This window comes from Vulpes vulpes, unplaced genomic scaffold, assembly GCF_048418805.1.
Source record: "Vulpes vulpes isolate BD-2025 unplaced genomic scaffold, VulVul3 u000000697, whole genome shotgun sequence".
NCBI classification, from domain to species: Eukaryota; Metazoa; Chordata; class Mammalia; order Carnivora; family Canidae; genus Vulpes; species Vulpes vulpes.
Window position 1 is genome coordinate 399,201 of NW_027325814.1, and position 10,534 is coordinate 409,734.

Sequence of the window (10,534 nt, forward strand, 5' to 3'; positions counted from 1 at the left end):
GTCTATTTACAAAGTTCTCAGGAGATTCTAAAGAACAGCTAAATATGGGAACCGCTAGTTTAGAGCATTAAAAAAATGAAACTACGGGCATCTGGGTAGCTCAGTCAGTTGAGTGTGTGCCTTTGGCTCAGGTCATGATCCCAGGGTCCTGGGATCAAGCCCCACATTGGGATCCCTGCTTCTTTCTCCCTCTTCCACTTACCCCTGCTTGTGTGCTCTATCAAATAATAAAAATTAAAAAATGAAACTAGCAAAGGGGGTGTCTGACTCTTGATCTTGGCTCAGGTCTTGAGCTTAAGCCCCGAGCTGGGCTCTGCCCTAGGCATGAAGCCTACTTAAAAAAATAAAAAATAAACACAAAACAAGGACTTTGGAGTTAGATTCACTTTTTATTTTTTAGATTTACATTTGAACCTTGACTCTGCTCCCATACTCTAGATCACATTGGCAAAAGAAGCAGAGACTCTGGGCGTCTCAGTTTCCCGTTCCTTAAAGACGGAGCCATGCCTGACCTTCCTTATGGGGTGCTTGGGTGGCTCAGTCGATTAAGTGTTAGGTCATGCTGTCAGGGTCCCAAGTTGGGCTCCCAGATTAAAAGACAAGAATAGTGCAAAAATGAGGGAGAGTCCTCCAGTATGTTTGCCAAGAGTCTTCATGTTTTCTCTTTGCACTACTTCTTTATAAAGCAGACAAAAATGTTATAAAGTCAGATGATGCCATAACGGCTTCTACTTGACAAAGTGCCAAGAGGGCTACAGCTAGACCACGGGGAAGAGAAAAAAAATTAGATAAACATTTTCCAAATCAGCTATTGCTGACATGATCAAAGACACAAAAAAGGTACTTGTGATACAGCTCTTCCCCAGCTTTGTACCAAACACTTATGCAAAATGTATTTCTTCTTGCTCCATTTCTTCAGGCCTAGCGATCCTTTATGGATGTAACAGTGGGCAAATAGCAACTACTTCATAGGTTGGGAAGATTAAAGGAAATTTATTTCACAAACGCTTCTATACCACTACTCACTCTGTGCCAGGCCGTCTGTTTTCCGGACATTAACACATCTCATCCTCCCGACAACCTTATCAGCTGGGTGGCGTTATCCTTATGTTACAGATGGGGGAAATTGAGGCAGAGGTAACCTGCGTGAGGTTACCAGCAAATACCTAGCAGAACCTGGATTCCAAAGGGGCGGGGCGCGGCGGGGCGCGGCGGGGCGCGGCGGGGCGCGGCGGGGCGCGGCGGGGCGCGGCGGGGCGCGGCGGGGCGCGACGGGACCCTTCTCTTCAGCTCCCCCTCGGCTGCTCCTCGGAGGTAACCCAGCCCAAGCGGAAAGGGCTTGGTGAAGGCCTCCGCGGAGAGCGGCTGACCTCCTCCTCCTCCTCCTCTTACGCTGTAGGCAACCGTCCCTACTCTTCCGAGCGGCTTGCACACCCCCACCGCCCGCCCCCTCCTCTGACCCTCGGCCTGTCAGCCGCGAGCCCCGCGAGCCCCTGCAGCCCCAGCCCCAGCCCCGGGGGGCGTCTAGGGAAGGAGAAGACCAGCGCGGACGGAGGCGTGAGGCCCGAGGCGCTGGGCGGCGCAGCCCCGCGGTTCCAGGCAGAGCCGAGGCTCCGCGCCGCGGGATGGAGACACTTGCACCGTGGGAGGAGCCGGGGCAGGTGGCCAAGGCCTAATCCCAAATCTTAACATTTACTTCAACTACCAGCAGCTCATTACCGAAAAAAAAAAAAAAAAGAAAAAAAGAAAAGAAAGGAGAATTCGGTGGAGTTGCTGTTCCAAGTCACACGGCCCCTCGGCGGCGCCCGCCCGTCCGCTCAGCGTCGCAGATGCCCGGGCCCGCGCGGCTCTGGCGCCAGGGGGGGGGGGCTGTAGAGCGGTCACCGCCGCTCAGCTCCGGGACGCGGAGGGTGCCCAAACGGCCTGAGTCACCGCCGCCGCCACCTGCCGGAAGCCGCCGCTCGGGCGACGTCTCCCAGCTGCCAGCGGCCTTCCCGTGAGCCCGCGGGCGCGCGAGGACTACGACTCCCGGCATGCTCCGAGGCCGCTGGCGTTAACCCTTCGGGGCCCGCGGCCTCCCAGCCCCGCCTCCGCCCTCACCTGGACCCCGCAGGGTGAGTTTTGGGGAGCTGGGGAGGGACCCTTTCCTTTATTTAAGCTTGATTTGAGGTGTGGGTGCGTGCGTGTGCATGTGCGTGTGTGTCAGTGAGATGAGTTCTGGGAGACTGGAACGATTCCGATTTTTCTAAAATGGGACAGTGTTCAGTAATGAGATTCAGACGCATTTTTGCAAGTGAGAGACGAATCATCAATTCCCTGAACCCCAGGGTCTAAGTGGAATCACTACTCTTCCTCAGAATGCTGCCTAAATCTTTTCCTTTCTTATCCCAGGAACAAAAGTAGCCGCAACCCCTCCCCTCTCCCTGCCACCTCCGACTTAGACCCTGCCCGGTGCCCCCAGCAAGGTTTGGAACCTGGCGCCAGGGCCAGGGTTGTTACCATTCTCTGCTTGGTGGGTAAGTACCTTTGGAACCCATAGGACCTCCCACATCCTTTTGGATTAGAGATTTTAGGATTTAGGCCCCTGGCCTCCCAGGGCCTGCCCTTCCTCTCAGGTGCACCACAGAGTCCCTGCAGGCTCCGCAGGCTCCCTACCTTCCTCTGACTTGACGACCATGGGGCCTGTGGAAAAGGGTTCCTTCCTTGGAGTGTGGGTGGTGGGTGTTAAACCTGATCCTTGTTCCCACCCTCACCCTTAAAACCATACTGGGAACAGGAGATCGTGGGGGCGGGGTGTCATCACACTCCTTTATGTTACTGTTCTTTATCTATACTGGCACAATTCCAGTTCTGGGCTGGGAGACGGTGGCAGTGACTGTAAGATTTGGGGATTATAGGCTGTGGGGTCAACTGCCCCTGCTCCTCAACTATAGTCAGAGGGGAGTGGAAGAGCTGCTTGGTTTTTTCATCTTTCACTGCTCCTGGACCCCACTTTTTTTTTTAAAGATTTTCTTTTCTTTTTTTTTTTAATTTTTATTTATTTATGATAGTCACACACACACACAGAGAGAGAGAGAGAGAGAGAGAGAGAGGCAGAGACACAGGCAGAGGGAGAAGCAGGCTCCATGCACCGGGAGCCCGACGTGGGATTCGATTCCGGGTCCCCAGGATCGCGCCCTGGGCCAAAGGCAGGCGCCAAACTGCTGCGCCACCCAGGGATTCCAAGATTTTATTTTCAAGTAGTCTGCACACCCAGTGTGGGGCCCAAACCCACAACTCCAAGATGAAGAGTCACATGCCCTACTGACTGAGCCAGCCAGGTGCCCCTCTCAGACTCCACTCTAACAAACCCAGTTCACAAGGGCCCCCTCCCTGCCTCAGCCTTCAAGGGTCTAAAGCTGCTAAAACAAAAGGGCTACTCTGTGTCGGGGGGTCGAGGCCTGGAATGCCTGGGTCCCCTTCTTTGCTTCACCCCTGTGTCAGTGTCTGTCACTGGCAAGCATCCTATCCTTACCCCGGAGGTTAACTCCCTCATTCTGGGCAGTCTCTGGCTTCCTTCCCCTGCCCCCAAAGGGGCCATTGTTCTGGCTAGCATTTGGGGCTTAGTGAACAGAAGAGAGAAGACCTTGGGGCAGGAGTCCTGAACCATAGGAGTCCAGGGCAGGCCGGCATATCTCTCCTCTATCTCACCCTCCTCACCGCCAACTGGCTCCCTGCCCCTGCCCCCGCCCCTTGACATCCCAGACTCCCTGGCTATTTAAACAGAGATGGGTGCCCCCATCGGCACACTGTCCTTTGGCCACCGGACATCATGCCTCCCAAGAAGGATGTTCCTATGAAGAAACCAGCGGGACCCTCTATTTCCAAGCCTGCTGCCAAACCAGCAGCAGGGGCCCCTCCTGCCAAGCCCAAGGCTGAGCCAGCTCCAGCTGTCCCTCCAGCTCCTCAGAAAACCCAGGAGCCCCCCATCGATCTCTCCAAAGTGGTGGTGAGTCTTGGGAGAGTGGGGAAGAATTTGGAAGGGATGGTACAGGGTGGGAAACAGCCGAGGTGGTTAGGGGTATCTAAAAGATAGGGACTCGGTGAGCACTGCACAGATACTGGAGATCCCTCTTGGTCCCCTATTTGGAAGCATCCAGGCTTATGACTGCTGTTCTTTCTTATTCTCTCCCTCTAACCTATACTATATGTGTGGGTACATACACACATTCTCACTGACCCCTCTGCTGGAGGCAGGGACCCGGAAGATGGGGAACATCTGGGTTCTGAGGACAGTTTCAAGGTGAAGAGAGGGAGCTGGGGCCTGTGCCTGGCTGACTGTTCGGTTCTAAAAGCCACAACTCTGAACCCCAGGAGGGAAGGCTGAGGAGGACAGACTTGTTAGACAATCACAGCTGGGGGCCAGGGGTAAATTTAGCCTTTGTTCAGCCCCCAGTTATGTGAGGGATGCAGAGCTCAGGGCACTGGAGGGAGGGGAACAGGTGGCATGGGATTAACCCTGTTCCCAGGAAACCCTCCCCCCCATAATTCCTCCTCTTGGGATTCTCCCAAGGTCCAGAGCTGGGAATGGGACTGAGGTGGCTGGGCTCCCAGCCTGGTCTCTTTGGGCCCCTCCCCAGAAGTGGCTGCCAGTTGGTTGGGAGGAGTGCTGGAGAGAGATTCAGTGAGCCCTGTCATCCCTCCTCACCTGCTCTTTTCTTCCACAGATCGAGTTTAACAAGGACCAGCTGGAGGGTGAGGAGAAGCTGGTCCCTTAAGCCGCACCGTCTAGCCCCAAGCCCCTGGTCAGATCCTCTTTCTGTTCCCCTAGCCCAACCTTGGATAGCGCCACCGTCTAGTCCCAACCTTGGAACCTTCCTCCTAGTGCTCTGTGTCCTCCGTTCTGCCCAGCTCTAGCTCAGAGTTTCTGAACCTCCTTTCTGTCAGGGGTGGGGTGGGGGGGGGCGGTGATGGGAACCCCTGGTATCAACACTGACCTCTCCTTGTACTTCAGAGTTCAAGGAGGCCTTTGAGCTGTTTGATCGAGTAGGGGACGGCAAGATCCTGTATGGTCAGTGTGGGGATGTGATGAGGGCTCTGGGCCAGAACCCCACCAACGCCGAGGTGCTCAGGATCCTGGGGAACCCCAAGAGTGATGGTGAGGGGGATGCCTGGAGCAATGCGGGTTTTCAATGTGGTGGTGGAACCGAGGAATGGTGGCAAGGTGACAAAGGATGCTGGGGTGGCTCTTAGGACTTCAAACACTGTCAGACACCTTTAGAAAAACATCCTGAACGTTGAACGGGATGAAACGCTTCGTGGTGGTAGGGACGGAACTGGGCCCAAGGTGACACTACAGTAACCCCTCCTTCCCGTTTCCAACCACCAGAGCTGAAGTCCCGGCGTGTGGACTTCGAGACTTTCCTGCCCATGCTCCAAGCAGTCGCCAAGAACCGGGACCAAGGGACATACGAGGACTACCTGGAGGGGCTTCGAGTGTTTGACAAAGAGGGGAACGGCAAAGTCATGGGCGCGGAGCTCAGACACGTGCTCACCACCCTGGGTGAGGCAGGGACGGAAGAGGGGCGGATGGGCGGGGAGCAGGGGCCGGACCAGTAGGCACGGAGGCAGGGCCGTAAGCATTACCGCCCTACAGGCCATGGGCAGGGGCTAAGGAGGTCGGAGCCCTGGGGCAGAACCCGAAGGTAAGGGGAGGGGGTGCAGTTGCCTCCCACAGGACAGAGGAGAGGGGTCAGGTGGAAAGCCTGACTTTCTGCTGTGGGAGAGAGGCCTGTGCTCTGTGACCTGTGGCCCCCCGCCCCCTTTCCCTCCGGGGAGGCGTTCAGCAGGCGCGCGGGCAGGTGCAGTGGGAGGAAGAGGCAGGGCACACTGAGGGGCCCTTACCAGGATTCCTTTGGGCTCCGGCTCGGCGCCAAGCTTCCGGGGGGGGGGGGGGTGGGCACCGCCCCGAAGAGGAAGGGCGGGGGGTGGGCAGGGACTGATCTGCTCTGTCGGGCTCAGGAGAGAGGATGACTGAGGAGGAGGTGGAGACCGTCCTGGCCGGACATGAGGACAGCAACGGCTGCATCAACTATGAAGGTGAGGGGCCGCGGGAGCGGCGGGAGCGGCGGGGCCGGGGCTCACGGTCCGGGGGGCGGGGGGGAAGGACCCGGATTATCTGAACCCGGAGCCGGGCCTGCTTCTGAACCCTCCCGCCTCGTCTCCGCAGCCTTCCTGAAGCACATCCTCAGCGTCTGAGCTCCACAGGTAGGGCCGTCCCGCTGCACCCGAGGCAGCTTCCGTCCCTCCCCTCGGCTGGGCCACGGAGCCGGGAAGGCGAGCCCACGGGGCCGCGCGAGCGACCGCCCTCGGCAGCTTGGCTCGTTTCCACAGGCGCGGCGGGGCCGGACTCGGCGCCCCTCCCCGGCGGCGGAAGCACGTTCCTGCCACTAGGAGGCCCCCTGTTGTTTCAAAATAAAGAGACGGCTCCTCCCTAGGCGTCCGACTGCTGCTTTCTTGGGGGTGGGGAGACGGGGGGCGGCCTCTCCTCTCCCCGATCGCCGACCCTCGGATCCCTCGTGCCTCGCTCCACCCGCCGCCGCGGCTCGGCCCCCGCAGGGAGCGCGGCGCCAGAGGGAAGGGCCCTCATCTGCATAAGGCCGGGCCGCCGTTCCTATTGGCTGGGCCGGCGCGGTGACGTCACGGGGACGCGCGAGGACTAGGGCAGGGCCGGGCACCGGAGCCATTGCTGCAGGAGAGGGTCCCGCAGAGACGCGACGTCGCGATGGTGGGGCCCGGGCCCGGGACGCGGAGCGTGGCTCGGGGCGAGGCGGGAGGCCGGGGCGGGGCTTTGCGGAGCGAACCCGAGGGCCTGGCAGGTCGGGGGCGGGGTTGGAGAGTTCGGGGGTCCTGTCCTGGCGGGAAGCGAGTCCCCAGCACGGAGCAGGAGTTAGTTCAGTTGGCGGGACGGGGATGGACGCTTGGGGGCTGCAGTTGAGATGCTGACGGCCCCCCTCTTCCCTGAGCAGTGTGATTTCACCGAGGACCAGACCGCAGGTACGTAAGCCCCGCTGAGGTCGCGTCTCGGGAGAGGGGCCCCCGCCTCCAGCACTACCCCCACCCGGCCGGCCCTCTCTTCTCCCCCGGGACCTACTTCCTGCCGTCTCCTCTCCCTCCTCGGCATCCTCCATTTTCTCTTCTCACTCTTTCTTCCTCCCTCCCCTTCCACCCTAGATCCGAGCCCCAAGCCCCGGGTGAGTGTTAGGCGGTGTGGCCCTGAGACAACTTGGTCACCTAACACCTGCGGTGTGTGCGGGGCGGGGAGGGTGTATTAAGTTGCCTGTGCTCCTCCGTCCCTTAATCAGCTTCTGCCTCTTTCCTCCTCCTGTGATAACAACGCCCCCAGCTCCCTTCCCCCCCCACCCCCGCCCAGCCGGGGATTGTGAAGAGTGTAGAAAGCAGTGACCTGGAATTCTGTGAAAATGGGGACAGGGGAATTTGCTGAGGATATTTCATAGCAGTGCCCTCTGGAAGTCTGTACCGGAGGGGTGGAAAGTGGCAGGCAGGGATGACCCCGGTCCCCGGCTGCTGCTCCCTCTTCCTTATAAGGACAGGACCCAGACAGGGCGGTGGCAAATTCCTGCCCTGAGTGTAGTGAGGAGGCTGGGCGGGCTTGCTGTCGGCAGAGGGGCGTGTAAGTGGCTGTTACCCTCCCGCCCTGGGGAGGGGGAGGCCATGTCAGTATGCGGAACACCTGAGCAGGGAGGCAGGGACGCTAGATCCCTCTCCGCGGACCTGGGCATACAGTGGTACAAACACCTGGTCTCCTCAGCATGATCAAGAGTTGACTGGGCTGAGGGGGTTTGGGAGGCAGGGTTTGGTCAATCCCCCGCATGCTCAGTGCTGATCATGTCTGAATCTTCAGAGTTCAAGGAGGCCTTTCAGCTGTTTGATCGAACAGGGGATGGCAAGATCCTGTACAGCCAGTGTGGGGACGTGATGAGGGCCCTGGGCCAGAACCCCACCAACGCCGAGGTGCTCAAGGTCCTGGGGAACCCCAAGAGCGATGGTGAGGGTCCTCAGGAACTATTCCTCAGTGTGGTAATGGGCCTACAGTTCTTCAGCTAAGAGCTTCCCTTTATCTTCATGGGCCCAGACCTCAAGCAGGTTTGTCTCAACGAGCAAATCCCACAGATTTCTCCTGCTTTCAGTGGGGGCCCCCTACCCCCGTGGGAGCCCCGTAGTCTCCTCAGTCCTGAGGACCCGGGTGACTTTCCTTCCCCCTCCTTTATGGCAGAGATGAATGTGAAGGTGCTGGACTTTGAACACTTCCTGCCCATGCTGCAGACTGTAGCCAAGAACAAGGACCAGGGCACCTATGAGGACTATGTCGAAGGCCTTCGGGTGTTTGACAAGGAAGGGAATGGCACTGTCATGGGTGCTGAGATCCGGCACGTTCTTGTCACGCTGGGTAAGGCTCTGCCCTTGCTCCTTTGAGCTGAGGTGCCACCTGACACACACTTGCCACCCAGATCCCAGAATGCTTTTCTTTCCCTCTGCAGGTGAGAAGATGACGGAGGAGGAAGTAGAGATGCTGGTGGCGGGGCACGAGGACAGCAATGGTTGTATCAACTATGAAGGTGAGGGACTTGGGGCTCTCGTGGAGGAAGCGGTTATACAGGCAGCTCTTGCCCAAGTGTTTGAGGCTCCGGAGGCAAAGGGCAGGGCCTGGCCCAGCCCGGGAGTGGGAGGCCATGGGGGTATGACAGGAAAGAAAAGGGTAATGTGTGAAGGGTGGGGAAGGAACGGGAAGTAAAATAAAGGGAATGTCTGTTCCCCCACCACCTGAACCCTTCACCCCATGTCTGTGTCTTGTCTTCACCATGAATGTCTCTTCCTTCCTGCAGCGTTTGTGAGGCATATCCTGTCGGGGTGACCGGCCCATGGGGCGGGTACGGCTCCTCCCAGCCTCCCTTCTCTAGTTGCCCTCCCCAGTGTTTTTCTCCCCAACCTCTGCTCTCTAGTCCCTGCCCCTCCCCTACTACCATCTGACTTCCTCCTAGCATGTTTCTGCATGGAGCTGACTGGGCAGGGGAGGGGTTCCTCAAAGAGGAAGACAGCCTGGGGTTGTGGTACCTCCTCTCCTAGAATGGGCTCTGAGGTTTTGCTTCTCAGGTCCAGGGTGCCAGTGTCTGGGAACTCACACCAGCCTGTCCCCATCTTGCTTCATGGTGATCCTTTGGCCCTGGGGCCCAGGTGGTTGGCATGGGGGGGGGTGTCACCTGCCCCATTGTGCTGCTATAGCAGAATAGTCATTTCTTCTTCCTTCTGCTGGGCAGCTTGGAGGTACCCTAACCCAAATCTCTGTCTTCTCCTGCCAATGGCTGACAATAGCTGTAGGTGTAGTTGAGAACTTTTCTGCCTCCTGCTGTGTTCTTGCTGCTCAGGGTAGGGTGGGGGGCTAACAGCTGGTGGGAGGGGAGCTGGGGGCTGAGAGAACTGGGCAGACTCAAGGTGGCTCCTCTGCAAAGCCAAGGTTGGTTTCTGCGGGCACACACCCATGCTACCTTTGTGGTCCTGTGGTCTCCTGGCCCCTGGTGGACCCCTCCCCTTGGCCCTACTCCCTGGCTCACCCCTCTCTCCGATCCACAGAGCTCGTCCGTATGGTGCTGAATGGCTGAGGACGTTCCTGGTGTGCCTGAGCCCCGTGCCTTCCCCCGTGTGAGACTGCATGTAGTCCCGAAGGCGTCCTAGGTCCTCTTGTCACAGCACCTTTGCCAGCTTGTCTCTCTTGGATATTTGCTGTCAGCAGTCACCAAATAAACTTGCTCTGTGCCCTAAGTACGGTTCTGCCTTCCTTCCTGAGCAGGGTGAAGGGGAGGAAAGACCATCCACGGCCAATAGACCAGGGGTCAAAAAAGCTGGGGAAGGGCTTGGGGGATCCATCTTTGTGTCATTTAAGAAATACTGGCCCCATTCACTGATGTTTCAGAGGCTACCGCTTGGGGGAATTAAGGAAGCCATAAATCCCTTTAGAACCAAAGGCTGGCCATCCTCTGTCTGCCTCCTTTCAGGAAGTCCACGTAGCCCTCCTATCTGGTTAAACCCAGCCGTCCCTCTCCCAAGCACTGATGGCCTTTTGTGGGGGAAGCCCAGGGAGTGTTTAATGGAGCTAAAGCCAGGCCATATTAGCACTGCCTGAGCCTGTCACCTCGGTAGGGCTAGTGGCCAGTAATAACAGAAGTATGTGACTTGCCTGCCTTCTTCCTGCCTAATAAGGGAAGGAATGAAGCCATTACTTCTGAAAGGATAAATATACAAAATCTCCAGGTTGGGAGGATGTCCTTCCAAGTCTCAAACAGCTATTTTTAGGGCAGGTGAGAGCCTCTGCCCAGCTCCCAAAACAGTGCACAGTCCTGACAGCTGTGCTGCCTTGAGCCTGTTGTGGAGAGAGGCCTAGTGCCTGTGTGCCTATGGGCTGTCCAGTGCCTCTCCAGCCCAGGCGAATGCCCCTGGAAAGGCTGCCCCCAGCCCCAACCCCCTGCGCCTGGCAGCC

The 10,534-nt window shown here is 58.1% G+C and overlaps 2 protein-coding genes across 5 annotated transcripts; both read left to right on the plus strand.

Annotated features, from left to right (window-relative positions):
* The first annotated feature begins 1,321 nt into the window (after nt 1-1,321).
* On the plus strand, nt 1,322-6,475 carry MYL6B (myosin light chain 6B). Its single transcript, XM_072746284.1, has 9 exons — nt 1,322-2,114; nt 2,392-2,516; nt 3,766-3,988; nt 4,707-4,734; nt 4,994-5,137; nt 5,369-5,542; nt 6,001-6,078; nt 6,209-6,246; nt 6,373-6,475. The coding sequence occupies exons 3-8, from the start codon at nt 3,812-3,814 to the stop codon at nt 6,235-6,237; spliced, it is 630 nt and encodes a 209-aa protein (XP_072602385.1). The 5' UTR covers nt 1,322-2,114; nt 2,392-2,516; nt 3,766-3,811; the 3' UTR covers nt 6,238-6,246; nt 6,373-6,475.
* On the plus strand, nt 6,451-9,819 carry MYL6 (myosin light chain 6). 4 transcript variants are annotated; one of them, XM_072746285.1, is made up of 8 exons: nt 6,628-6,766; nt 7,008-7,035; nt 7,213-7,284; nt 7,904-8,047; nt 8,276-8,449; nt 8,541-8,618; nt 8,886-8,930; nt 9,631-9,819. In XM_072746285.1, exons 1-7 carry the CDS (start codon nt 6,764-6,766, stop codon nt 8,912-8,914), a joined length of 528 nt encoding a protein of 175 aa, XP_072602386.1. In that variant the 5' UTR covers nt 6,628-6,763; the 3' UTR covers nt 8,915-8,930; nt 9,631-9,819. The 4 variants fall into 4 exon arrangements, with proteins under 4 accessions (XP_025857748.1, XP_025857749.1, XP_072602386.1 ...); XM_026001963.2 differs by lacking the exon at nt 7,213-7,284 and having other exon boundaries at nt 6,451-6,766; XM_072746286.1 differs by lacking the exon at nt 8,886-8,930.
* Nucleotides 9,820-10,534: the final 715 nt, after the last annotated feature.

Coding starts and splice junctions, on each gene's coding strand:
- MYL6B (XM_072746284.1), top strand. CDS start 3,812: ATGCCTCCCAAGAAGGATGTTCCTATGAAGAAACCAGCGGGACCCTCT. Junction 3,989..4,706: donor TCGATCTCTCCAAAGTGGTG/GTGAGTCTTGGG, acceptor TTTCTTCCACAG/ATCGAGTTTAACAAGGACCA. Junction 5,543..6,000: donor ACACGTGCTCACCACCCTGG/GTGAGGCAGGGA, acceptor TGTCGGGCTCAG/GAGAGAGGATGACTGAGGAG.
- MYL6 (XM_072746285.1), top strand. Junction 8,048..8,275: donor GGGGAACCCCAAGAGCGATG/GTGAGGGTCCTC, acceptor CCTTTATGGCAG/AGATGAATGTGAAGGTGCTG. Junction 8,619..8,885: donor TGGTTGTATCAACTATGAAG/GTGAGGGACTTG, acceptor TCCTTCCTGCAG/CGTTTGTGAGGCATATCCTG.